Source organism: Mya arenaria, chromosome 3 (genome assembly GCF_026914265.1).
Source record: "Mya arenaria isolate MELC-2E11 chromosome 3, ASM2691426v1".
Taxonomy (NCBI): domain Eukaryota; kingdom Metazoa; phylum Mollusca; class Bivalvia; order Myida; family Myidae; genus Mya; species Mya arenaria.
The window spans coordinates 64,462,904-64,489,234 of NC_069124.1; the positions used below are offsets into that span (position 1 = coordinate 64,462,904).

General features: G+C 34.3%; 3 protein-coding genes across 6 annotated transcripts; 2 read left to right on the forward strand and 1 right to left on the reverse strand.

Annotated features, from left to right (window-relative positions):
• Positions 1–1,143: 1,143 nt before the first annotated feature.
• Positions 1,144–5,911, forward strand: LOC128226680 (zinc finger matrin-type protein 2-like). The gene is made up of 6 exons (XM_052936660.1): positions 1,144–1,182; positions 2,152–2,310; positions 2,602–2,672; positions 3,312–3,385; positions 4,135–4,280; positions 4,696–5,911. The coding sequence occupies exons 1-6, from the start codon at positions 1,171–1,173 to the stop codon at positions 4,834–4,836; spliced, it is 603 nt and encodes a 200-aa protein (XP_052792620.1). The 5' UTR covers positions 1,144–1,170; the 3' UTR covers positions 4,837–5,911.
• A 2,443-nt stretch (positions 5,912–8,354) lies between these two features.
• On the reverse strand, positions 8,355–22,844 carry LOC128228214 (uncharacterized). Of its 4 annotated transcripts, none has more exons than XM_052939382.1 (9): positions 18,490–18,523; positions 16,683–16,722; positions 15,746–16,276; positions 15,336–15,473; positions 13,970–15,131; positions 11,553–11,708; positions 10,915–10,980; positions 10,351–10,445; positions 8,355–9,063 (listed from the first exon to the last, which is right to left on the reverse strand). In XM_052939382.1, the coding sequence occupies exons 3-9, from the start codon at positions 16,267–16,269 to the stop codon at positions 8,970–8,972; spliced, it is 2,235 nt and encodes a 744-aa protein (XP_052795342.1). In that variant the 5' UTR covers positions 16,270–16,276; positions 16,683–16,722; positions 18,490–18,523; the 3' UTR covers positions 8,355–8,969. The 4 variants fall into 4 exon arrangements, with proteins under 4 accessions (XP_052795342.1, XP_052795339.1, XP_052795341.1 ...); XM_052939379.1 differs by having other exon boundaries at positions 10,351–10,448; XM_052939381.1 differs by lacking the exons at positions 16,683–16,722; positions 18,490–18,523 and adding an exon at positions 20,924–22,844 and having other exon boundaries at positions 10,351–10,448.
• Positions 18,605–26,221, forward strand: LOC128228215 (cilia- and flagella-associated protein 97-like). The gene is made up of 2 exons (XM_052939383.1): positions 18,605–19,907; positions 22,859–26,221. The coding sequence occupies exons 1-2, from the start codon at positions 18,714–18,716 to the stop codon at positions 23,276–23,278; spliced, it is 1,614 nt and encodes a 537-aa protein (XP_052795343.1). The 5' UTR covers positions 18,605–18,713; the 3' UTR covers positions 23,279–26,221.
• Positions 26,222–26,331: the final 110 nt, after the last annotated feature.

A 26,331-nucleotide genomic window follows, 5' to 3' on the forward strand; every position in this document is an offset into this window, starting at 1 on the left:
AATCTTTCCAGTTATTACCTTAAGGTTCATCGAGGGGAAACATTTTGATTTAGTGAATAGTGGACAAAAGATTTCTTTTTAAAATTTACCTATTTTTTTAACCCATGTGACCCACTTGTTTACAAGCATTTTAGGCTGAATCAAGGGGAATATTCTGACTAAGTAAAGTTTGATCATAATCTAAACAATCCCTACCAAAATATGGTTCCAGACAATAACAATCTTAATTTGACCTTCGTCCTTGTGATCTTAATTGTGATCACATGTTACCCAGTTTTAATTATGTCCTAGAGATCATCAGGAAACCATTCTTAGTAAGTTACATAGATATTGTTTCAAATATACTGTCCTTAGTGTGTCCAAAAGAGTTTTTTAAGTGGTGATCCCATGTGAGCCACTTTTAAAAGTGGTCGAGATTGCATCAATGGGAACATTCTGACCAAGTTTGAACATTATCTTACCAACCCCTTCCAAGATATGGTCCCAAATAGAAAAAAACGTATGGACGGAAGGACAGACAGATAACACAAAAACAATATCCCCTCCAAAAGCTGCAGTTCGGCCTGGGATAATAAACAATAACACAAATTTAAATGAGACAGGATGAGTGGTCTGTTGGTATACATGTAGGTTTATGCATTTAACTAATGACGTTGTTGTTTCGTTCCAACAGAGAACATTCTCTTAGCCTCTTAAATATCTTAGCCTCTTAAATCTAGCTAGTTTCTGACTAGTTAACTTACTTGAGACCATCACACAATCTTCACAATTGAGGTAAAATAAATCAGTTAACACATGAAACCGTTCAGGTAAGAAAAGGGACACATAAATAATTGAGAATTTTGGTTGGTCTTTGGAATAAAAAAAATCAGTTAAAATTCATTTATATTTCCGTGTTAAAAATTGAAGCTGGATTTTCATTGGGAAATACCCTCCCAAAATTGACTTTCAGTCGGGTTTGAAACATTTCTGCCAATTTTTATGGCATATGTATGTGAAACATACATTATATCAGTATATTTAAGTTCATCTTAACATCGCTAAAATCACTAAAGCTTGTCAGATTATGCCAGATTAGGTTTTGATACTGCGTGAAAAAACTGACAACTTTTCAGGGGAAGTCACTGTGTAGGTAATCCGCTATTAAAAAGTGTTGTCTGCTCTGTCAAAATGGCGTACGACGTATGTGGGCTAAAAATGTTTTTTTTTTTTGTCTTACTGTTTCCATTTGAATTTAAATAAGTAATAAGAAACGTTAACAAACTGTTTTGTTTACCAAATACGCAAGTTCCATTTTCTACTTGTGAGCCTTACATAATTTCGAGCAAGCTAAATAAATGGTTCACTTTTCGGATAGTATATTATCGGACATAAGTGATGAATAGTCAATGTTTAACTACATGAAACTTTTGAAAGATGTTTAAAAGTTATTTATGTATGTTAAAGTGCAATTTTGTACAAAACACTAACTTTGCTGGTATACAGAAAATACACCCCTATAACAATACATGTATAGTCCAAATAATTTTATGTTGACAGATTTTTTTACAATTTCTGATATGGCAAATCCTTCACGTACAAATTGTTTTGTACCAAAAGTGGGTAGTTATTCTGATCAGGATTCCGGCTGAAAGCATATTGCTTCTATAAATATCATAAAAACAAGAAATATAACCAGATAATGTTATTTCATATATTTGTTCCGTACACAAAAAATAAATATCCAACAAATTTGTATTTACAAGGTCTATCTGGAAGCCTGTCGGAGGTAGCCGAGTTATTATGATTGGGTCGAGTTATTCCGCTTGGCATAATTGTTGTCTGTGTCAGTCAAGTTTTGTTTTGTTGGAATGGTTAATCATGTGTTTTAATGCATTAAATGCTTGTTTTGTGCAAAATAGCTTTGCACTTACATTGTAAAATATGAATATAAACTTTTATTATCCATATTTTTGCACAAACCTGTTAAGACGTGAGGGGTTGGAAGAATCCGGTTTAACGCGTCTATTATTTTATACTATATAACAATAAGGCCCAGTATTGTCAGATGATACGGCACAGATTGAAAGACGATATGGCCCAGATCGAAAGATCATATGGCCCAGATTGAAAGACTATATACATTCAAGATAGCTGCATTCAATTTTGTAGGCACCTGTTTCGGACCATAGAAGAAAGTGGGACACAGAGGAATATGAAAAACTTGTGGCAGAAAGGCTGGAGGAGGAGGAGAAGAAAGTCCTTGACCGCGAACGAGCCAAACTTGAGGCTCCCGTTCGTAGGGAGCTACTCAAACCTAGGGATTACAGGGTTAGATGTTTGTCATTAATTATGGTTAGATACAATGGTACAGAGGCATTCTGTCCGACTGTCAACTGCCAACAATTCTATTCTGTGACAGTATTGTTTATGCTTTAAGTTGGTATTTGTTCTTGTAATCAATGTCTGTTTATGATATTTCTCTTTGATATATTTATTTGCATCTGACGCTAAATTTGAAATTAGAAATCTTTTATAATTATGTTCATAATCCATGTCAGACAGTTCCTAGTTTTATACAGAAGAATGAGCATATTTTATGTTGCTTTTGTTTTCTATCAGGTTGATTTGGATGGAAAACTTGGAAAATCTCAAGTCATAACAAAGACTACTCCAGGAAGTCAGCAAGGAGGGTAAGGATATTTTGCTTTGTGTCAAATAACAATAAGATATTGAATTCTGAATATAAAAATGACCTTTTATTTTCCTGCCTCACTTATTTGTACTGCTGCATTTCGTTGAGTGATATAGCTACTGCATTCTTACCAATTTCATAAAAAATCTATGATAATATATTAGTATACCCTCAGATGGATTTATCTGGTGGCTTGTGATACATGCACAGTGTAACTCAAAAAGAATTGCACCTACACACATGGAACTTCGTAGCAACGTTGGTCAGCATGGTCAGATGCACCTACTATTTGTGTAACAGTTTACTTGATCTGTCAAGAGTTACGGCCCTTTACTTGTAAAAACAGATCTAAAACATTTTCAGGCTTACACCAATGGCGAAATGTTGGCGAGATTTTCTGATGTTGATAAGCTGACATTTGATATTTAACAATTCTTGTGTCCAGGCGGCATTTAGGGATATATATAACTTCTGTGATATCTCTAGTTATACTTCTTCAAACTAGACATGTACAATATCTCATTTTTGATTATCTCACTAAAATACGAGGCATTACCATAATCTTTATTTATTGTCATTTCATATTTCATCTTATACAGACTTTTTGTCTTGAGACTGGTGTTGTTTTCATTTCCAGCTACTACTGCAATGTGTGTGACTGTGTTGTGAAAGATTCTATCAACTTTTTAGATCACATCAATGGAAAGAAACGTAAGATTTTTGTAATGTAGTTTTTTATGGTCTTATTTTTTTTGAAAATTAAAAAAAAAATGAGATGCTTCAAAAGAAAAGATATTTAAACTTCAACAAATAGTTTAAACTTCAACAAATAGTTCTTTCATCTTTACAGGGTTGAATTGTGTTGCCTTGTCTCAGTCAAGTTCGATGTTTAGTTAAATTGGCTCTGTTACTCTAGGAGTTATGCTCCTTTTACATAAAAGAGTAGTAGGTTTATGAATTGTGCATGTATATAGTAACTTAATAATTGATTTCATAATCATGATGAATGTTTATGGTCACAATGTTCAGGCCAAGTGTTTTTGTCAGATCAATTGCCACCAACAAGCTACCCATCCAATTCTGTGGGATTTCAATTCATACATAATTTCCTAGCTTTGTCTTCCTTTATTTGCATGTCTATATGTAATTTAGCCAATTTTTAGCTTTTCTGTTTTCAAAGAAAAAAATGTCTAGTTGATGTCAAAGCCTTTGACTAGTTCTCGGCACTGGCGTTGTAGTTTTGTGCAGAAAGATTAACCTTGACCATTACTCAAAAATGTCCAAGATATCCCTATTAAATTCATATTGCAAATCACAATACATGTATGCATATGTAAAGCAAGGCCCATAGACTATAATTGGGGTAACTATGAATGCAAATCTATATTAATCTTCATTAAAATACTTCGTATGATTATGGCATTATTACATGCATTCATGTCATTGTTACTCCCTTCCAGACCAGCGTAACCTGGGTATGTCGATGAAGGTCGAGCGGTCATCACTGGAGCAGGTCAGGAAGCGGTTCGAGATGAACAAGAAAAAGCTAGAGGAGAAGAAGAAGGAATATGACTTTGATGAACGCATGAAAGAGCTACAAGAGGAGGTTTTTGCAGAAATTATATTAAAAACTTTCTGGTGTTTCAGTGTTATAAAATAATTAAGTATCAGTTACAAATAAATTAGATGTTATAACTTCATTGAGATCCTATCTTTGAGAATGCAATTACTTATTGCCTGCAGCAGATTTTGTTGTTAACCACTTTTTTTGAAAAAATTGAAATGAAATGATTGTGAAAAGAATACCATTACTTCACATGTTTTTTTAAATAAATAAGATCTGTAATTCTGAATTGTGTATTCAAAGATCAATTGAGTTCTCTTTTTCTCAACGTCTTTGATGTTTTGTTGTACATTTTTTCCATTTATGTTGTATTTGAAACTATGTAGACTAGCATTTTCATTACCGTATTTGAAGTTCGTTTTGTTTGCTAAACAAACAATAACTGATTATTCTTCAGGAAGAGAAGCAGAAAGCATACAAAAAAGAGAAGCGCAAGGAGCGTAAGCGCAAGGCCGATGATGATATTGACGTGGAAGGTGACCCTGACATGGCCGCTATGATGGGATTCTCAGGATTCGGGGGATCCAAGAAGTCTTAGATTCTAGCCATGGCCTCCTGGAGAGGCCAGCAAGTGTAACTGTGATGGGGGAGAGGGATTTCAGGGAACTGAGAGATGAGATACACATTTGAGACTGAACAACTTTTGTGTTTTAATCATTTATGCATCTGTTTTGACCTCATATATTTTAGTTTGATTATTTTGAAGAAAAAGAGTTTACATGTGATGTGAATTCAAGTCATACAGGTTTACACACAAACCACATTGTTATCAAAGAAAGAAATGATGAGGCTAATTTTTCAGCTTTTTTATGTAAATTCAGGGGTTCTAAAGTTGAGGAATAATCCTGAAATCTGGATTGAGAGCTTTTAACTTCAGGCTATTATTCAAAAGATTGACTTACAGTTGGGCATTTGCATCAAAAACAATAGGGAAATACCTTGAAATGAATATAAATGACTTCGGAAACATTTCTAAAAGGCTTCTAGGCCCCTTTACCCTGCTTTGGGAATGAAATCCTCATACTCTGACTAGCTTTTTTTCAGGATTGACATCATCAGCTGTTAGAACCCCTGTGAATTGTTACTCCTGCATGACATATATAGGCCTACCTGAATTATAGAGAAAAGTCAAACGATTCAGTTTTAAAGTATACCGGTAGTATACCTGTTGTACAAATTTAACTATTGTTGTGCGTGATATTTTTTTATAACAAGTCTATAAATGTCCAAGTAAAAAAACGTATGGTGATATTGGTGAATGTTTAATGCGTGTCATTTACTCTGAAAGGCAAGGCTTCTGGAGTAAAGATCTTGTTTTATTATTTTATGATCATGATTTATGTTCACTTTGTATGTAAATAGACAATTAAGTGTAATAAATAGTGTTGAAGTATTTAGAGATTGATATTTATTAATTAAATTCAAAATTTTAAGCATGAAACTGCTATGTAAGCTACAAGTGTTGATCACATTTTTAGCTGAATACTTAATATTCATTTCAGATAAAAGCTATTTTTGTGAATAAAGTCATTGAATAATGATGTTAAACATGTGACAATGTATTTGCTAAAATATCAACAACGTGCAAAAATAAAAGAATACCAAACTTAAAATTGTGTGCATGAAATCAGGTTACATGGTGTGTGCGCCAGTCAATTTGAACTGCTTATTGCATTCTTCATAAAAGGTATAACATAAGCTTTTTAACTCTGTTTTTTTTGCATTCATTAGCAAATGATAAAAGAGTATCCTAAACAACTTTTATAGCAATAGTGCATTAACAAGTTGAGAAATCACATTAGTGTACGCTATTTTTGAACACCATTTGCATTATTGATTATATAGAGTGGAATAAATAGTTCATAACTTGAAAAGGCAAGCAGACAGTTTTGCATATTTAAATAGCAAATCTACAAGATAATCAAGGTAAAACATGAGCCATGTTTTTATTCTTTTCACTGCAGTGTGTGATCTTTTAATAGTTTGATCATGAAGTGTTCAGTACGGTAACTAGAGAATCAAACGTTTAATTTTCACATGAAAGTTTTTTTTTGTCATTTTTAAATTATTAAATCCAGAAAGTATTTATAGACTTCACAAGGTGATCTTCAGAAATAAATGTGAATAAACTGTTTCTTATTCCTGGAGTTCAAAGCTAGGCACTTTTCTGTCCATACAATCTCAAACTACCATATGCTTTTTGTTGAAATAATGTTATCTGACAAGACCATAACTCAACAAATATTAAAGCCCATGTTAGGGACATTGAGTAACATTTATATATTGCCACAGATCGCATGATTGTGTTCTCTAAGTTCCATGTGTATATCTTGAACATTGCTCAGGGTTTAAGTTTTTACAACATCGACACTGAGGCTTAGACAATTCTACACCTTAGCAGCTTTTTTTTTTATTTAATAGGCCTGCCATTCCCCAAATATAATGTTGAAGTATTTGCAAATTATATATGATGTACCAAGCATTTTTAAGTTCTGGCATTCTTAAAAGTGTATCACCAGAAGTTTATCCATTTGAAACACAAAGATTGGTCAACAACGTCCTAGGATAAGATGTGGCTTGCATTGTCATGTTCTCTTTCACAACTGACTTCTTGTGCACACGCAACTAAGTGTCTACAGAAGCTAGAGTTGTAAAAAATAAACAGTGAACAATAACATGCACACTATTGATAATGAAACTTGATACAGTAGATGCCAGAAAAAAATAATTGTGTTCAAAATTATATCAGCATTTTAGGGACAACAACTCTGGAACAAGTCAAGTATTAGTATACTTTGTACACTATCTCACTTTCTACTCAACTTCAGTATTAACTGAGTAACCCCTATTTTGTTGAGTTCAACAAGGGTTGATGTTGATTCAACATGGTTTAACAGCGTAATTAAGACATTTATTATAAAAGAAGCAAAACTATTTGAGATCCTGGCAGATGAAAAATAGGGCAAAATATTTATTAAAACTTGCGTACTTGTTGCATTAGGGATTTAAAGTAGAGTAAGGCCATTGCTCATGCTGATAGATATGTCTCTTTCATTCATGGGGAGACGTATTATTTTTGCCCTGTCAGTCAGTCAGTCTGAACGTCACACTCTGTTTCTGCTCAATAACACTTATATACCTTTATATAGAACACTTAGACCCAGGAACTTCATACTTGGTATTTTAGTTGCTCATGACTAGTAGATGAACCCTATTGATTTTGAGATCAGTAGATCAAATGTCAAGGTAGCTGTGACCTTGAGGTGAAGAAACTCGAGAGGTTAATGCTCAGTAACTAAAGAACGCTTGCACCCAAGAACTTCATACTTGGTATGCAAGTCATGACTAGTAGATGACCCCTATTGATTTTGAGATTAGGAGGTCAAATGAAGAGGTTACTGCTCAGTAACTAACGCTTGCACTCAAGAACTTCATACTTGGTACATGACTAGTAAATGACCCCTATCGATTTTGTGATCAGTCCGTACCTCACAATTCGTTTCTGCTCATTAAAAAAAGAAGGCTTGCACCCAGTAACTTCATACCTGGTTTGCTAGTTGGTCATGACTAGTAGATGACCCTGTTGATTTTGAGATCAGTAGGTCAAGGTCGCAGTAGATGTTCACTATTTAATACAGGTGAATAAACCAAATTTCACTGTTGGTTCATCTCCAGTCCAAAATTACAAATTTCATGTCCATCATTTATTTTTTCTCAGCTACGACCACACAATAGGGGAGACAAGCGCTTTTTCTAAAAAGCAATCTAGTTTTTTTCAAAAGTGACAGGGTGATGAATATGGTGTTGGTTTAAATGATCAAGGTCATGCACAGCCGTCATTTATATCATTAAATTGTTGTGGAAAACAGTCAAGACCTTTAACTTTTTAGAAATTGCTGGTACTCGGCTTGATTTGCAATTAAGGCTAAACAGTATTTGTATACTTCACATGTCTTGTGTCCTGCTGTAATATCACAAGTCATCATCTTTCATAGGCTTTTAAACTTTTATTTTAAATTTTATCAACAAACAATATACGACGAGTGACTATTCATAAACAAAATTTAACAACTGAAGGTGCATAAACAAAACACATGCTTAATATCAACAGAAAATTTGTTATCCAAGTATGTACAAACCATATAAATTTAATTCTTATAATATTCATTTGATAAAATTAGTACAAAAGTTAGATGTTTCTTGTTTGGTGATTATTTGATAAAACAATTTTATTCTGATATTCTTTTGAGACTCTGTCATGATTTCATATATAAATAATATGATCCATTGGCATTAACAGAAAACATTAATGAGGAGCTTATTTGATAATTCCTGTTACAAACAAATTCATTCTTAATGTGTATAGTCAGTAAATTCACCATTCCTCAGCTGAATCATTCCAGTAAACATTACTACAAATCTGTTACAACCACAATCACATGTGTTCTGGTACACTGACAATTCACAAATCTGTTCTGGTATCAAAACAAACCACAAATGTGTTCTGGAACGAAGATTATCATTAGTGTTTTCTGTGACAACATTTCAGATATATGTTTTGGGTACCATGAATATCTAAACTTTAAAAACAGTTCAACTACCAGTACAATGTCTGCTGAAATCAAGACATGCACCAATGTTTTGATCTGTATCCATCTCCATGGTAGGTTGTTATGAATCTGGGGAGCCAAACAGGTCATCATTGTTCTCTGTGAACCACTGTGTCAGACTGGTGTCTCTGTGAGCACTGCCACTAGTTAGCATCCTAGAAAAAAACAATGGTACACAATCTTTAGGAAGTTTCAGCAGTAGGGCATGTGACCTCCATGAAGCACGCTATTGGTTCTTGGGGAAAACTGCAAGCATAGTGCGTTTTATACAATTTTCTTACATGCCCTACCCCTTAATGGGCATGATAACACAAAACAATGCATTTAATCCTTATATTTACATTTTAGATAATTATTGATCCAAATTATATCCATATATTGTTCAAGAAAGGTACAATATAAATTAATATTAAACCTTACATTCATTAAACCTTACATAAGGGTGTCCCTTCTTTTTATACGTAAAATTGATTGGTCCGCATTTCAATGTATTTTAATAAATCATCGTGTTTTATGTCAGCGGTTCATGTCATATTTTGGCTTATCTGGACCTTGCCAAAATTATTATATGGATTGCATAAAACTATTGAGTGCACTTGCGATTTTCACAATGGCAAAAAATAGTCGGAACTTAACATGATTTGCTTTGATTATGGTAATAAAACACATCAAAGGCACTTAGAATGGTTTTATAAAATGTTTGGTATGATATAAGAAATATAAAGATACTTTGGGCCACAAGGCATTAAAAGGACCGGACAGTCGGTCCACTCAGTACATATACACTTTTGTTGGCAGACTGGCCGGTCCTTATAATGTCATATGACGCTCAGTGGCAACGCCCTTATCCAAACAGAGCACGAAACACTGATATTGATGTCATATAACCTGTTGTGGTTTTTACAATATGAATCTTTTCACAGTACAATATGAATTTTTTCACAGTACAAAAGTTTTATCATTATGTATTTCTTGATTACTTATATTTGTTTTCCTGTCCTCTAGCCTTACATCCAAAATGAACATTTATAATTTCTTTCAAAAATAGTTGCTGTTTCATCATACACATTGTAGTTTTTGGTGCACAATTTGCCTATTGTTCAGAATTTTGTTCAAGTTAAGGTCATCCTTGTAAACTTTTAAGTTGCTTCTGCTCTGGAAGTTTAATAAATACATTTCATGTGATCTCCTGTATTTCTTACAAAATTTGAGACAGTTGTTTGAGCTGTACATGTTTATATTTAAATATGATAGCACATAAAAAAAATAATGTTTTAATGTTCACAGCAATGATGTTAACAACATTATTAACTTACACACTTAACAATCAGCCCTATGTCTCCATTATCAGATAGTATTCAGCGATATACAGGCATTGAAACAATTAGTATGCAGCACACAGTCATGTTACCATTGAGTTTGTTAAGGGAAAGTACCGGTACCTGTTGGTCTTGTACTGGCCCTTGGTCTTTTTTTCTGGTGGTGTTACGTCGGCAAACATGTCACATAGGCTCCGGTCTTTACTCAAGTAAGGTCTCTGCTAAAAAAGAACAACCAATGTATGGAAGTATTAGGGCACTTTCAGTGCTCTTTTCTGAAAATAACTCTTTTTGTGATTTGATTCTATAATAATGTATTCTTGTATTTTTTAACACCTCATGGGATTTTTATTTAGTTGTACTAAGGCCTGCAGTCTTTGATGTAACTCACTAGCCTGAAGACAAGACTAGTAGAATCTGTCTCAGGTTTTATTTAGTGATAATTGCACATCAGTCGTCTAAATGTGATAGAATTCCTTCATGTTTTGCTCAAGTAATACAGGGTATGTTGGTTCATGTAAAATTGTATCCTGGACCAATGAAAGACACTATGTTATAAAACTGACAATGACAGAATTTCTTTATTTATTTGTTCAACATTTTGGGAATTGGGCCAGTGCTTACTATGTAATTACAAAATATCTATTTATCCAAAGTTGTGTTCATAAATATTAATAATCTATGTACCTGGACCACATTGTTGTTCTCATCCCCACCTTCATCTTTACTGGACTGACTTGAAGCACTGGACAACTGGAACATACAACAGTTAAAATGCTCACATTCTTATCAGAAAGCATTTAACCTTTTATTTGACTACATGTTTATAAAACTGTATATTTTGTAGTGATGAACCAATGATCCGATATGGAAATTCACTAACTGTTCCGAAAGGATTACTATAGCACCACACTAACTGATTCCAGGTTAAACCATTTAAATGATCATGATACTATACAACTGTATAAAGAATGTATTCCCATTTCCCAAATAATATTATGAACTTTGGATTGTAGTCTGATAATTAATCGAAATGCTTGGTCTGATTCGATAATCGATAGCACATGGAGTCTCAGATTTTCAAACACTTAGATTTAGCATTTAATAAAAACTTTGCCAGTCACAGTGTGGTAAATAAATTGACAGCTGATATTTAAAACATGATTCTTAATATTCTGCTGTAATTAAACAACAGGTATTGAAGTATTTAACATTGGTTTAACAGGCTGTAGCTTTTAATGTTAAACTAGCAATTTGTCAAATGGACATGCAATACATATTAGTGATTAATGGCTCAATAACTCAAGATTTCGACAGAGAATTACCTCACTGATGCCAGACAGTGCAGGAGAAAGGAGGCAAGGAGAAGATGTGTCACTGCCGCTGATGAAATGGTTGGAGTCTGAGGTCACACTGGTAGTGCGGAGACTTCTCAGAGCACGCTCCAGGGTTGGGTTCACAAGCTCAGACTTCCGTCTCAACTACAAAACATAACTTACAAGGTTCATTCACAACTGGCACACAATTAAATAGTATTGTAACACTGTTATTAGAGATTGAAAATCAGTATAAAGTCATAACTGATCGTGGGAAATAAGCAGCCAAGCCATATATATCAATTTTCTTATTAACTAATCTGAATAAAATATTAATTAAATGTTTCAGCTTATTTAAGTGTTAATAACGATAAACAAACTGTATTTTAATGTTAATATGTAAAGTAAATCATGAATGAAAATCGTGAGCTGCATTTACACTATTTGGAAGTAATTATTAAATGATATAGGTTTTGAGTTAAGGTCTAGTTTAAATTAAACAATTGATACTGTGATTCCATCAATTTTTTTTCGACTTTTACAGAATAATCCTACATAGCAATATTCGATTCTGAAGAGTTATATATAGCAATGGATCTGAGCACATCAAACATCGGATGAATCGATTTTCAAAAAGACTTGATCATGTTTTTATCCCCAATTGTAACTGATGTAAAGTACATACTTATAATTCTTCATTACCGACAAACAGGGATGTCTTTCTAAATTTGAGGAATGGGGGCAGGGTCCTGAGAAAGGGGAATTAAGCAGTACTGTATTTTTTAGTAAAAAGGGGAATTTTGCAAGTTGAGAAAAACCCACAAAAATGCAAACATATTTTAATGCAAATTGATATGCACAGTGCACAATGTAGTGTCAATAACAAATGAACAGTTTTATTTACATACATAGAAGTATACCCCTAATTGTCTAAAGAGACATATTCAACACTGAAAATTACTTGGTTACAGGTACACCTGTTAAACTAATGTTTTTCGAAACATAACTGTATGAATGTGAACTGTATATGACCTCTAGGGTTCATGCCTCTTGACCTCTCGTGACCTTGTTGTTCTGAGAATATCATGAATGAAACAGTCTGGTATTAATGGTCTTTAAGAATACATCGCCTCCTTGTGTTTCCCAGTAATAACAAGAGATGTTTGTCAAACATTATGCCCCCTGAGCGCCAAGTTGCCAGAAATATTTGGACAATTGAATGAAATATGCATGGACTGAAATGACAGCTGATTTGTCATTGGATGCATATGAGGCAGGTCATCTACTGGTCATACCTAATCTTCATGTCAAGTTTGATGACCATAGGTCCGGGAATTGTTGAGTTATCACTCGGACAAGCTTTGGTCTTCCAACAGACCGACCGACATGTGCAAAGCAATTATATAACCCCTCTGCTTCGAAGGGGGGCATAATTAAACTAGATGTTCACTGAAAACTGATACTTCAACTCATGCATTTAGTGACATATAAATTTCTACTGTCTACTATATAAGAAAATAAAATATGGACAATCAGAAAACCTTTTTTCAGCTTACAGTCACACTGACCTTGACCTTTGACCCACTGACCTCAAAATCAATAGGGTTCATCTGCTGGTCATGACCAATAAGCCTACCTAGTATGAGGTCCCTGGGTCAAAGCGTTCTCAAGTTATTGATCGGAAACCGTTTTTCATGTTAAGGTCACACTGACCTTGACCTTTGACCTCAAAATCAATAGGGTTCATCTGCTGGTCATGACCAATACACCTACCAAGTATGAGGTTCCTGGGTCAAAGCGTTCTCAAGTTATTGATCGGAAACCGTTTTTCATGTAAAGGTCACACTGACCTTGACCTTTGACCCACTGACCTCAAAATCAATAGGGTTCATCTGCTGGTCATGACCAATAAGCCTACCTAGTATGAGGTCCCTGGGTCAAAGCGTTCTCAAGTTATTGATCGGAAACCGTTTTTTCATGTTAAGGTCACACTGACCTTGACCTTTGACCCACTGACCTCAAAATCAATAGGGTTCATCTGCTGGTCATGACCAATACACCTACCAAGTATGAGGTTCCTGGGTCAAAGCGTTCTCAAGTTATTGATCGGAAACCGTTTTTCATGTAAAGGTCACACTGACCTTGACCTTTGACCCACTGACCTCAAAATCAATAGGGTTCATCTGCTGGTGATGACCAATACACATACCAAGTATGAGGTCCCTCGGTCAAAGCGTTCTCAAGTTATTGATCGGAAACCATTTGGTATTCCGACCGACCGACCGACAGACAGACAGACCGACCGACCGACCGACCGACATGTGCAAAACAATATACCCCACTTTTTTCAAAAGGGGGCATAATAAATATATGACAATAACAACTTGCACTTGTATGGTTATCAAAACCTCATCATAATAACTTACTGGTCTGAGTGAGGACAGACTGCTGACAGACGAGCCAGGTGTTACATCTAGATGTAGGGACAGTCTGAGTCCCTGGCTGTCTGAACTGGAGCTCTGGGATGATCCACTGCTAAATGACCGGGTCCTCAGCTTCCGACAGATACTAGGACTTGCAGATGTTTCTTCAGTTACTAGTTTGACTTTCTTTGGTGCTGGCGACTTCTTACCCTTACCCGGAGCTGACTTTCTCTTTATTGTTTTGGCTCCATCTCCGGTGAAGTCATGTTCTCTTCTAGAGCTTGGGTTTTCAAAATCTCTCTCTAAGCTGGACTGCCTGTTTTTGCCGGCATCTCCTGCTGGGTCCATACAAGCATCCCCTGCTGGGTCCATAGAGACTGCTTCATTCCCAGTTTTTCCCCGCATAGACTTCCGCTGTCTTTTCCGACCTTTGTCAGATACCTTCTCTTTAGGGCCTTGAAACTCGCACATCTCTGCATTGTTATCTTGACTATCAGCTGTTTTGTTCAGCAAAGACCTAGTGACTCTTTTACCTGATGTCACAGCCTTCAGTTTATCATCATCAGCAGCATCCTTGCTCATTCTTCTCTTCTGTGGAGCCTTGTTGACCTCTTCCATAGTGAGCTTTTGCAACAGCTCATCCATCTGTGGAGTTGTGTAGTCATTTTCTGTTCCATGCCTAGCTATGTCTGGTGTTTTCTGGGGCATAGACTCAGCTGCAGAAAAACGCGGAGTAGATTTTTGCTTCCTTGTGCTTTTGGAACATGACTTTTTCGGATTAGGAGATTTGAAAGCTACATCAGATCCCTGACTATTCTTTGAACTCTGACTGTCACACTGGTCTGTAAACTTAGGTGTCCCCTTTTCAGTGCTGTTTGTGGTTGGTCTTCTAGTTTCACATGCATTCTTTGAGGCTTTACCATTTTCAAGTGATCCTAAATCATACTTATTCTCTTCCTCTTTTGGATTGTGTGTGTCTATGTCCATCTCACCAGCACCTGACCCCTCCAGGAAGCTGCCTTGTGGCTGACCGGCTGAAGCCACCTCTAGGTCTACCTCATGCTGGAAACAATCCTCTCGTGTGATGAGAATTGCTGCATCATTATCGTCGTCAGAATCCGCCGTGCCAACTTCATTCAGCAGCTCTTTTGGTTCAACATCATGTCTGATAAAAAAAAAATATGTTAAGCATTTTATAGTCAAAATTCCTACAATGTAATGTTAAATGTACAAATTAGTAAGTTATACCTTCAAAGACATATTTAAGCAGGAAATTATAGTCAATGAACTGTTAGCAAGAACTGCATCAGCCCATAGGCCACATGGCACAAGTTGGTAAAATAATTTTGGTATACATGTACAGCTGTACCTGCTTATAAGCACCCCTATGTCTTCTTCATCATCAATACCATCATCACCATCAACAATGCAATTGAAAGCGCCCTCATTCTCCTCAGGCATGGAGGTAAAGCTGACTCGCTCTTTCTGCTTCTTCTTACTCGAACTCCTGAAGAGAACCTATCATTACTATAGAAATAGATATACAAGTTAGGTACACATAAAAGCTAATTTATATTTTAACATCAAGGTGATCATAATTAGGTCTGGTCTGTCAGACATACATTTATTAGCAATAACGGTTATTCGATGATATATATAAATTTTATATTTTATATATAAAAATCATTTTTATTTTTATTGTCAAGAATGGCGTACTTTTGAGTGTTATAAAAGAGTTCTGAAAATAACATTTACCGACTTAGATGAAAATTTGATTACCCTCTTTTAAGAATGCCTGGCTGTTTGCACGGGAAATTGTTCACCCCCTCGGTTGTCTGTGAAGAATGTTGTGTCCTCTGGAAGTAGCTTGCCCCTGAATCTGCCTGTTGGGCCTTGCCAGAAAAATCATCCATCCTCAGGACAAAGTCATTCTCATATTTCTCGTCATGCTTTAGCCTAAAGTCACTCAGTTTCTTTTCGTTGAAAAAGTCTGGTGTGTCACAAACTTGCATACTGTCATCTTTAATTATAGCTGCCCTAGACTTGGTAGATTTAGATTTAGAACCTTTCTTTACTTTTTTCTGTATCTTATTCTTAATGTTATGTTTTACTGGAGTTATTTTCACACATGATTTTGAATATTTACGTTTGTGAGTGTCATCTAACTTGTTCCAGGAATCTTTTAGTTTGTGGTTGATCTGATCTTTGCTCAGAAAGGGATAGTTGGTCTGCAAATTTGCTCTGTTTGCCGCTGCATAAACATGAAAGTCTGGTACATGCTGGATTTCAACAGTCTCATTCATATCTAATCTGAAAATACAGAATGTAAATCAGTGTTTTCTAATAAACAGGAATGGTCTAAATTTTACAAAGCTATCACTGAATATTATTAATACCCTGGAACGCCATTCTCATAGGAAATTTACTTGATTCCATCTGGTAGTTTTTAAGTCATTCAAGCCTGTTGAAAAAGCCTTTGACACAGACATAGTACTCTTTAATGCAATTGCAACACAGAATAACATGGAGTTGAAACATATGTGAACCTGCGAAACCATGCCTTAGCATGGTGAACCTCCATGGCAAGTTTTTTGAAAATCTTATTAGGCTATAATGCATGGTAAAGATACAGCCAAGATAAGGCTCAGTCCAACCCATTCCTATCAACAGTACACAATCAACCTGTAAGTGTGACCTATATCTTTGAGGTACAGACCTGGGTCTTGTGCATGACACGCCACCTCATCATGGTGAACCTTCATGGCAAGAATTTTGAAAATCATATATTTACAGCCTAAACAAGGATCATATCAACCTTTAACCTTAAACTTTGACCATTGAGGTACGGACCTGGGTAGTTTTATATGCATGACTTTCATATACCAATCAATCATCAATTACAGTGAAGTCTGATCATAATAAAATAGCAACTCTGTGAGATTTCTTAGTGTAATTAACCGCTTCTAAAGGCTGATTTCCCTAGAAAAAGTGTCAAATTCCCCCAAAGTTAGAAAATGATTTTAATTTGGAAGGCACTGGTGGTTGATTTTTTTTGCAATTAAATCTCTGTAAAAATAACACAAGAGTATTTTATAATCAACAATATTTCATTGTTCAGAATAACAGTGTTAAGTAACACTATGTATATGTAGCATAATGTATATATCTAAAAGGGAAAAATTCATATGAATTCTACATTGCTTTTGCTTCTAATTACTGGCCCTTTGCATTTCGAGACTCACTCTAGAATCACAGTCCTTTGATGGAAATGAACTCCAATCTACAATGACAACAAGAATTCTCACCTTAACATTCTTCTAGTTGAAGAAATTTGTTAAGTTTCTGTAAGTATATCCAAAAAATTCTCAATACATTTATTCAGGTGGGAATAAACTTGTGAAGGGTAAATTATGGTCAAATCAAATTACTAGTATTAACCTGAGGACTGGATGAATGTTTTGGGATGTTTTTTTTTATACTTTCTGAAACAAATTTCTCCAACAAGATGCATGTTCAGGTGAGAATTATTGTTGTCTGACTTAGGCCTTTCAAGATTTTCTGACATTTTTAAATTGCAAAACATTCATAGTTATGCACCATTCAATTGTAACCACCCCCCCCCCCCAGGGGATAGCCGGGGGAATGGGCCATGTTTTTGCCTTCCAAGTGGCCCTGCAGTGCTGGGTGAATGCTGTGGTTTTGTCTTCATGCCAAATATAGCGAGGAATGGGCATTACATTGAGTCCCTGGAGTGCCGGGGCATTGGGGGGGGGGTCACCACCAGTTTGTCCCTGCGCGGCGGGGATTTTGCCCAGGCTTGGGTGGACTGAAAGTCAAAGTCCCCGCTATTCCCCGGACCTGGGGGAGCCGTGGTTACAATTGACTGCAGTCTAAAATAATAGATGTGTTAAACGGGATTCTTCCAATCCCTAAGGTTGTGAAGGATTTGCCATATCAAAAATCGTAAAAAAATCTGTCAACGTACAATCATTTGGACTACAATTGACTGTAGTCATTCTAAAAATCCGTCCAGGCTTTTTTTTTAAATGAACCATCATTAAAAAAAAGCCTGGATGGCATTTTAGAATGACTACAATTGACTGGTGCATTAGAAAGGAGTCAGTTTCAAATTACAGGGTTGCGGTGACATTTGATGGGATTTTAACAGCAGTTTGTCCCAGCAGGACAGGGTTTTTACCTATTTTTAAAGATTGACTGGACCAAAAGTACAAGTCTCCGCTTTTCCCCTTTCTTTGGAGGCTGTTGTACTAGATCTTTGGTTGGGGTGACATCTTTAAATAATCTAAAGAGAAACTACAACAAATTTTACGTTTAATATCACTTAATCTTGTTCCGTGCATGCCATATGGCAGGAGCTCATTCCCATCAAACGAAAGATTTCTAGACCAACAGTGGCAAACTACAGGCAACTGCAATATGACCCGAATTTGTTGCATCAACTGAATTATATATCGATTTACCGAGATCTGTACAAATTTTAAACACAATAATATAATTAATACCTGTTGTGTATTGTTTAAGAAGAAGAACCTCATCTAACTACAAGAAACACATGTTTTTGTTTTTAAAGTTTGCCGCCATTAAAACCGGAAGTAACAGGTGATTGATGTTCTCGCGAGACCACAGTTGCTACATCAAACAAGATGGCGTACGGTGTGTCAAATGTTTGTGTTTGAAAAAAATAAATATCTCTGTTGTCAGCACGCATGAACGAAGTTAAATAAAAATGGATGACGTTGACTTTGATTTCTTTGAGACACCTCGTGAAAATTCAAAAACTTCTCCGAAATCAAAAACAAAGTCTACTAAAGTAAATGATCAAGACAAAAACACGTCAAAACATGGACAACTGCCAAAAGGTAGAAATAGGAGCAGAGATGATACTGAACTATTGTCACAGTTTACAAACAAACAACATAAAAAATATTCTCATGAATCAGATTCAGAATCAGATGCAGTAACACCCAGAGATAGGAATCGAAAAGAAATTAAAAGAGAAAAGAACAATAAAGGTAAGAAAATGGCAAAAGACAGTTCTTCAGGAAGTTCCAGTGCATACTCAAATTCAGATATATCATCTGACAATTCAGATAGTGTAAGTGAAGATTCCAATCCTAGGGAAAGGGAAACAATTGATATCCATATGCCGAGTGCTCATGTAGATGCTTGGAGTGATAAGGCTAAACAATCGAGTGAAAAAAATATTCCTGAAACTAAGACAAAAACTAGAAGAAATCCTCGTAAAAGAGATTCTTCTTCAGATTCTTATAGCTCAGATGGCTCCGTACATAGACAGAAAGATAGGATATCTCGGAATGACAGGGTGAAGAGTGCGAAGTCCAGGAATGGCAGGACTGCAAGTGACAAGACACATAAACATAGACTTAGGTCAGCAAGTAGTTCATACTCAAACAATAGTGATATTACTGATGTATCACCACTGGAAAGTCCAGAAAACACTCCAAGACGAAAAAAGAATATTCAGCAGACAAGTGAAAATGGTCATTTTGAAAAGGTGCAATATAGAGACGCAAGTCCTTTAAATGAAAGTGCTGACATTAAGTTGGAAAATGAACAAATTGATCTGAGCATATTGATGAAATGTATGGCAGATATAGACAGAGAAAAACAACAGAGGATAAAAACTAACTCTCGCAGAGTTATGTTTGCACCACCAACTAATGAAAAACAGAAAGGGAACTTTTCTTTTTCAGTAAATCGTGCAAATATAATAGAAAAAGAAAACCAGAGATTACTGAATAAGATAATGACGCAAATGAAGTCTTCAGGGCCAGTGAAGAAAACAACAACTATTAGTTCCAAGGGACCGAGAAAGGCAACAGAACCTGTCATTCAGCGTCTTACACCTTCAGCTGTTAATCGTATGCGGGAACAAAGACGTATAGAAGCTGAAAACATGGTAGAATATTAAATACCTGATAATTGAATTTTTAAAATAAAATTAAAGTTTAACATATTTAAACCTATTTGATTATGTTGTTTTTTTAAAGAAAAGAAGATAATATTTAAAAAAATAAATAAAAACTTTGTATAAAGGGCACTTAAATTTATGTTATATATCTTATTTATTTAAATATATATATATATATATATATATATATATATATATATATATATATACAGTGCTCCAGCCAGGATTTGAAAAGGGCAGGGTGGAGTTTTGAAAAGGGCAAGCTACATGAGTCGTGTAGAGGCGATTGGGGGTGGTGGTGGGAGGGGTCAATCCCTGTCACAAGGTTGTTTTTGTTGTTGTTGTTTGTTTGTTTGTTGTTGTTTTTTTTTTGTTTTTTTTTGGGGGGGGGGGTCTGCCCCTAGAATTTGTTTTGTTTACATACTCAATTTAAATCATTTTTCATGATTTTCAGACTTCTACAAAATGGTGTTTTTTTTCTCTAAAATTAGAAGGGTGTGTTTTAATATCAAAATTAAAATTTGTCTTTTTGTCTGTGGTAGTATGATTGTACTTGTTTGGCATCTTCTTTAGTGCAATGTCACATATTTCTCCTAAAAATTATGTTAAATGAAGAAGAAAAAACAAACACAGTTAAACATTTGAAGCAATCAAATAAATATAAACAAAAAAAAGATATATGTTGGGGACGAATCTTAGTTTGGTACGATCGCGATTGGGTACGAATGTTACATTCAGCCTGGCTGTTATTTAATTGTCTTTGGTAAAATAATGTTTAATATGCAGATGTTTTAGAATAAAATGACAATAAAAAATCTCTTCCCTGGTTTAAAAAATCACTTAAAAAACAGAGCATTGATAAAATAACTCCGAAAAATGTTCTGACAAAATGGCGGTTTCAGCGAATTTTGACAAGATCGTGGACATGGTAAATAAATGCTACATAAAACATCAACATATTTTTGATTATGAATATTTTAGAAATTAACTTTCAAAACTTTTACTGAAAAGGTGATGTATTTGATTGTGTCAGCGCCACCTTTCTTATGTTTACAAATCGGCAGTGACCGTCTGCTTCAAATCAACAATTTTTAATTAAAATGGAGAGTATCATCAGTACAATACAATTAACAATTATTTTTAAAGATTTGTGCTTGACAACTCTTTTCACCATCCCTTCACATTTTCTATCGCATTTTATGAACTTCCATGATTGAATGAACGAGTTCTCAATGTATATTCTGATTGGCTGACATTAAATAGCCCCGCCTCCTGCCGATGTTTCCGTATTTGGCTCTTCCTAATTATTGGATTAGAAGATGACCAATTATGAATACACAGGTCGTCTGCTCACTACACAAATACACACTTAGCTGTCATATGACTTGGACAAGGCACATGGGAAGATAAAAGGGCAGTACCGTACTACGGCATATTTTAAGCAGACAATGGGGGCATGGTGACACCTAGCGGGATCACTATTATCATAAGTATTACGTAATTTGTCTAAATTATGACAGTGGATTAAGGGCTGCTGCTCTTTCATAATGATTTCAATAGTAAAAAGGGCACTAACGGAATAATTGGCCCTAATAGAGTATTTGTGAAAAGGGCACTACTCAAAAAAAGGGCAGGGCGGTAAAAAAGGGGCACGGGCGCTGCGCCATTGAAAAACGGGCTAGCTGGAGCACTGTATATATATATATATATTATATATGTATAATAATTATATATCATGTTGATAAACCTTGTTGTTTTAAGATTTAAGTCTTTATTATATCGAGATTCAAAATAATCAGATTATCTGTTATTGTACTGGGTATGTTGAAATGACTTTACATTTATTACCCTTTCATGTTCAGTTTGAACATTGACAAACTTTCATTTAATATCAGAGTTAATTAAAAAGAATTAGACTATAACTTAAACCATAACTTTTGAATAATATGTCTTTAATCCAAGCGTAATGCTAGATCATAGTGCAGAACACTGATCTCCTTTTGATTATTGGTAAAACATATAATAGCTTTTTTTCAATATTAAAAGGACTTAAATAGTGCGTGAGCAATTTTTAATCATTTCAATGCGCTTTGGAAAATATTGGAAATATATAAGATGAGCAAAAAATCCTTATAAATAAATGTATATATTTCTACCAACTTAAAGTTGTAAAATGTCATGAATTTTACCCCCTTAATATCATTTTCAAATTTGTTCACATGGCCATGGTACAGGTATGCAATATGCACTTCCAGTGTGCAGTGTTCATGGTAGATGCTTCCATTGTTCAATAAACAAATATTTGTTTGTTTTAGCCAATTAAACATTTACCATTATCAAAGGTGTTTTCATTCATGTATATAATATAACAAATGCAGCATTGCCATAATGGATGTAATGTTACTTTGGTATTAAATGATAATGTTTATACATTGAATATACGTGTCACCCACTTAATTTTAATCAACATTTTGATCTTTGACAAGTATTGAGTATGTCTTGAATAGCAGTTTGAACCAATTTGTACTGTAGTAAAACAAATACTGGGTATACATGTAGATCATTTTAATTGTACTTAGTGTAACTCTAATGGCTAGTCAGTGGAATTTGCTCTTCTCTATATGAAATAGAAATGTTTTTGTAGGCCCTAAAAGATAAGTTACAAGCACATAAGCTTTTGTTAATATTAATCTTAAGAATCAGTACAGTAATAATATCGTCTATGCAAAATACTAATATGTCAAATAATTCCATTTAATGTCATTTCTATGCACCATTAAATGTGGAAATGGTGGAGTAATTTTACTCTTGACACCACCTACATTATATTATATAAGTAAGATTCCGGTAACAGATAACTTTTTTAAACGATTCTTTTTTGTTAAAGATAAAATTGCTCTGAATGATAGACTTCAATAAAATCTTATTCTTTATTTCAGCATATACTAAACCGATTGCATTCGGTCAAACCAACACAGGGAATGTCACGACAAGACCAAATTGGTCAGTTTGAGCGTCAGATGTCATACGGAATCCCCTCCGGAACTATGCTGATAACAGAGCCTCGGTTGGAGACAAGGGCTCGTTCCCACACATCCCTCGATCATTCTTCAGTACCTTTCCAAAGGTCACGCCCCTCAAGTGCCTCATCTCTGGGAATCACAACACAAGGGAAAAGGTCAAGACCTTCAAGTGCAAAGTCTAACGCCTCTATCAGGTCAAATGCTTCTGTGAGATCAACTGCTTCAAAAAGGTCAACAATGTCTATGAGATCCAATTTTTCCATCGGCTCAGTAAAACGGCGGTCTGACAAAGTTGACTGTAGGCCAGAATGGAATGATCGATTTTCATGTGCTTAAAAATTTGTGTAATTCAGAGGACATACAGTTTAATTTATAATTATATTGACTTGTCAGATGTCTTAAAAAACCTTATAAATAGGAAGTAGCTTGCCTACTGCGTAAAGTGAGTTCCATATTACATGACATTTATTTCTCCATTGTACATTTTGATGAAGTCAGGGGATACTCATTTTAATACTGTGTCTGTCTTAAGGGGATTATTTTTATAACAAAATCAAATGACTTTCCAAATCCAAGGATACTGTATTTGCCTATTCTCCTTGTGATTGATAGTGTTTGTTTTAATTTTCTCTGCTAATACAGATACATGACAAGTAATTAGAAATGCATTGATGTCTGCTGGAACTGGCTGTTTGTTCTGGTATTAAATACATCAGACGAATCACGATTTTATGGACTTGTTCAGTTGTGTTTGAGCATTGTCCTTCTTGTATTTACTGACCCTGATTAAAAGCTTATTAATTGGTTGATTAATCACATAATTTGTTTTTGGTTTGTAAAGAAAATAGAAGGTAACAGGGTAAACTGTTATTATGTTATTCTATTATTTCTAGATTTTAATGTTAAGGCAGATTTTTGTTAGATTAGCAGGAGGTTTGTAAAGAACAATCATTTACTGTGGTGACAATTTGTATGGCATTTGACTTTCCAACACAATGCATGACAATTATGTAAACTGATTGAAATCAGGCCTTAAATATTTATTATTTCAACTTTGGTGATTATATTTGCATGTTAGGTTAGAATTCCATTCATGTTAGGCAGTAGATTACTGAAGATACTCATTTTTGTTATGATTACTTATGTAAATATTGACTGTATGAAGCACAATTTTGAATTTATTGATTACTGTGAAAGGTGTTATATTCAAATGTTATAATGTAGTAAATTAGTAATAATATTTAAAATTCCTAGGCAGATCATTGAATGTACAAACGTACGATTGTTGATTTATTAGAAATACATGTATCATGTATGACTCTCTATTGCTTTGAGCCACCATTATATTGTAGACATTATAACTTGTCTTGTTGTTTACATTGCATTGAAATTCTGAAGTCTCATATTGATCTGTCTCATTGTTTGATACTGTTTTGTCAGGTTGCTTTGGCAACTTATTTACTATAACTGTAATTGATATTGTATATACATGTAGTGAAGTTTGCCTGTTATAGATAATGTGTCAAAGGCAATAATTCAGCAGTAAATCATACAGGGATATTAACCTGACATGCATGAAAGTGTTACATAAAAGATTGCTCTAGTTCTATTGTATATTTGTTCTGTTTAAATGCTGTATAGATACTTTTTTTTCTATGTCAGGAGTACGTTTCCAATTTAGCGAAATATAACTACCTAAAAAAATAAAGTTATGAAGTTGTCAAATATGAAATAGGTAATAATATTTTTTGGTCTTGAAGCAATTAAGTCATCATTGGTGCCATATATTTGAACATTAATATTTTAGCCTTGTAATCTTTAAATATATAAATATAGCAGTTATTCTATGGCACTGTTTAAACAAACTGAAACTTTACTTTATTATGTTTATTTAGAATCTGATTTCGCAATTCATTACATGTCTGTTAAATTTAAGTCTGACTTTTTCTCATATTTATATATTCTTGGGATTATTTTTTTAATCCATATATCATACATTATAAATACATAAAATCAGAATTTACAAAACATTTTCACTGCCTCTAACCTACCATTAAATGTACCTGTAATATCAGTTTTATCATTGATTTGCTATTTCAGTTTCCATAAAACTCCTATTTTGTTAGTCTTCATTGCTTGAATATCAATTATGCATGATGACAATTAGTTCCCAGTGCCAATCTTGGCCATTTAGCAGTTTCATTTCAGTGCATTTGTAACCACTGATGCTTTTAACATGAATTTGTTCAGAATCTTTTCATGATTTTTTTTTTTTTTTTTATAGTTTTTATTTTTTTATTTTGCTTGTATTTATTTAAGTCATATTTCATTTATAGACATTATGCATTTTCTATCCATTTAATAGTTAGCAAGCAATCATATTATTAATGTGAAATTTATAATTTTTTATTATTCAGATTTTTGAAACAGAATAGTCTTCAGAAGGAGGGAAAATAAGAATTGAACACTTTCCTTTTTGCCACTTTATTTTAGTACTTGATAAAGCTTATGTGAACTATTTTAACATATTAAAAACAATTATCATTTGTGAAATTAATGTTTAAATGTTACAGAACACAGATGATCGAATGGAACATAATGTTATGAGGCTGATTTGATTCAGCACAAAAGGATAACGATATGTTTCTTCTTTATTTTCTTCAAAATAGCAAAATATCGGATCGTGGATCGTGTAACGAGAAAAAAACAAAACTTGCCTAATGTAAAATTTTGTTATGGCTTAAGCCTCGTATACCTTAATGCAAGAACAACCTGTCTTCAAAAGCGTAATTGTTTTTAATATAACATGAAACATCAACATGTACGTACTGATGGTTCATGATGATAATGGCATGCTACATGTTAATGTCAATGGTGGGAGTTTGCAAAGATTCTGCATGTGTGATACTGGTACATGAATTTGATATTTGTATACTTATGTTTACACACCAAATTTAATCATGCATACCGAATTTCTTGTTTGCACATAGAACTTGACTTTGTCTCAAGTGAGTTATTTATAGTTCTTAAAGAGGTTTTTGTACATATAATTATATAATGTTGTTAATGAAATCTGCTTTCTAGTAAAACAATTTATAATTTGTCAAGGTAATTCTAATGTTCTGTTACACTTAATACAAAATGTAAACACGTTGCTGAAAACACCACTTTAATGGCTTAATTTAGATGTACTGTTGCTGTGATGAATGCTTTTAGATTTAAATATGTTCGCTGTTCTATATATGCAGGTCTATGTAGAATAAATCTAGAGTACTGAGAGTTTGTGCTTTTTCGTTTCTTGTCTTTTATTAAATATTTGTTAAAAAGAATGATCCAGGCATGGTGTTACAGACTTGGTGTCATCGTTGTTGTCGTTAGTGTGATGTGAA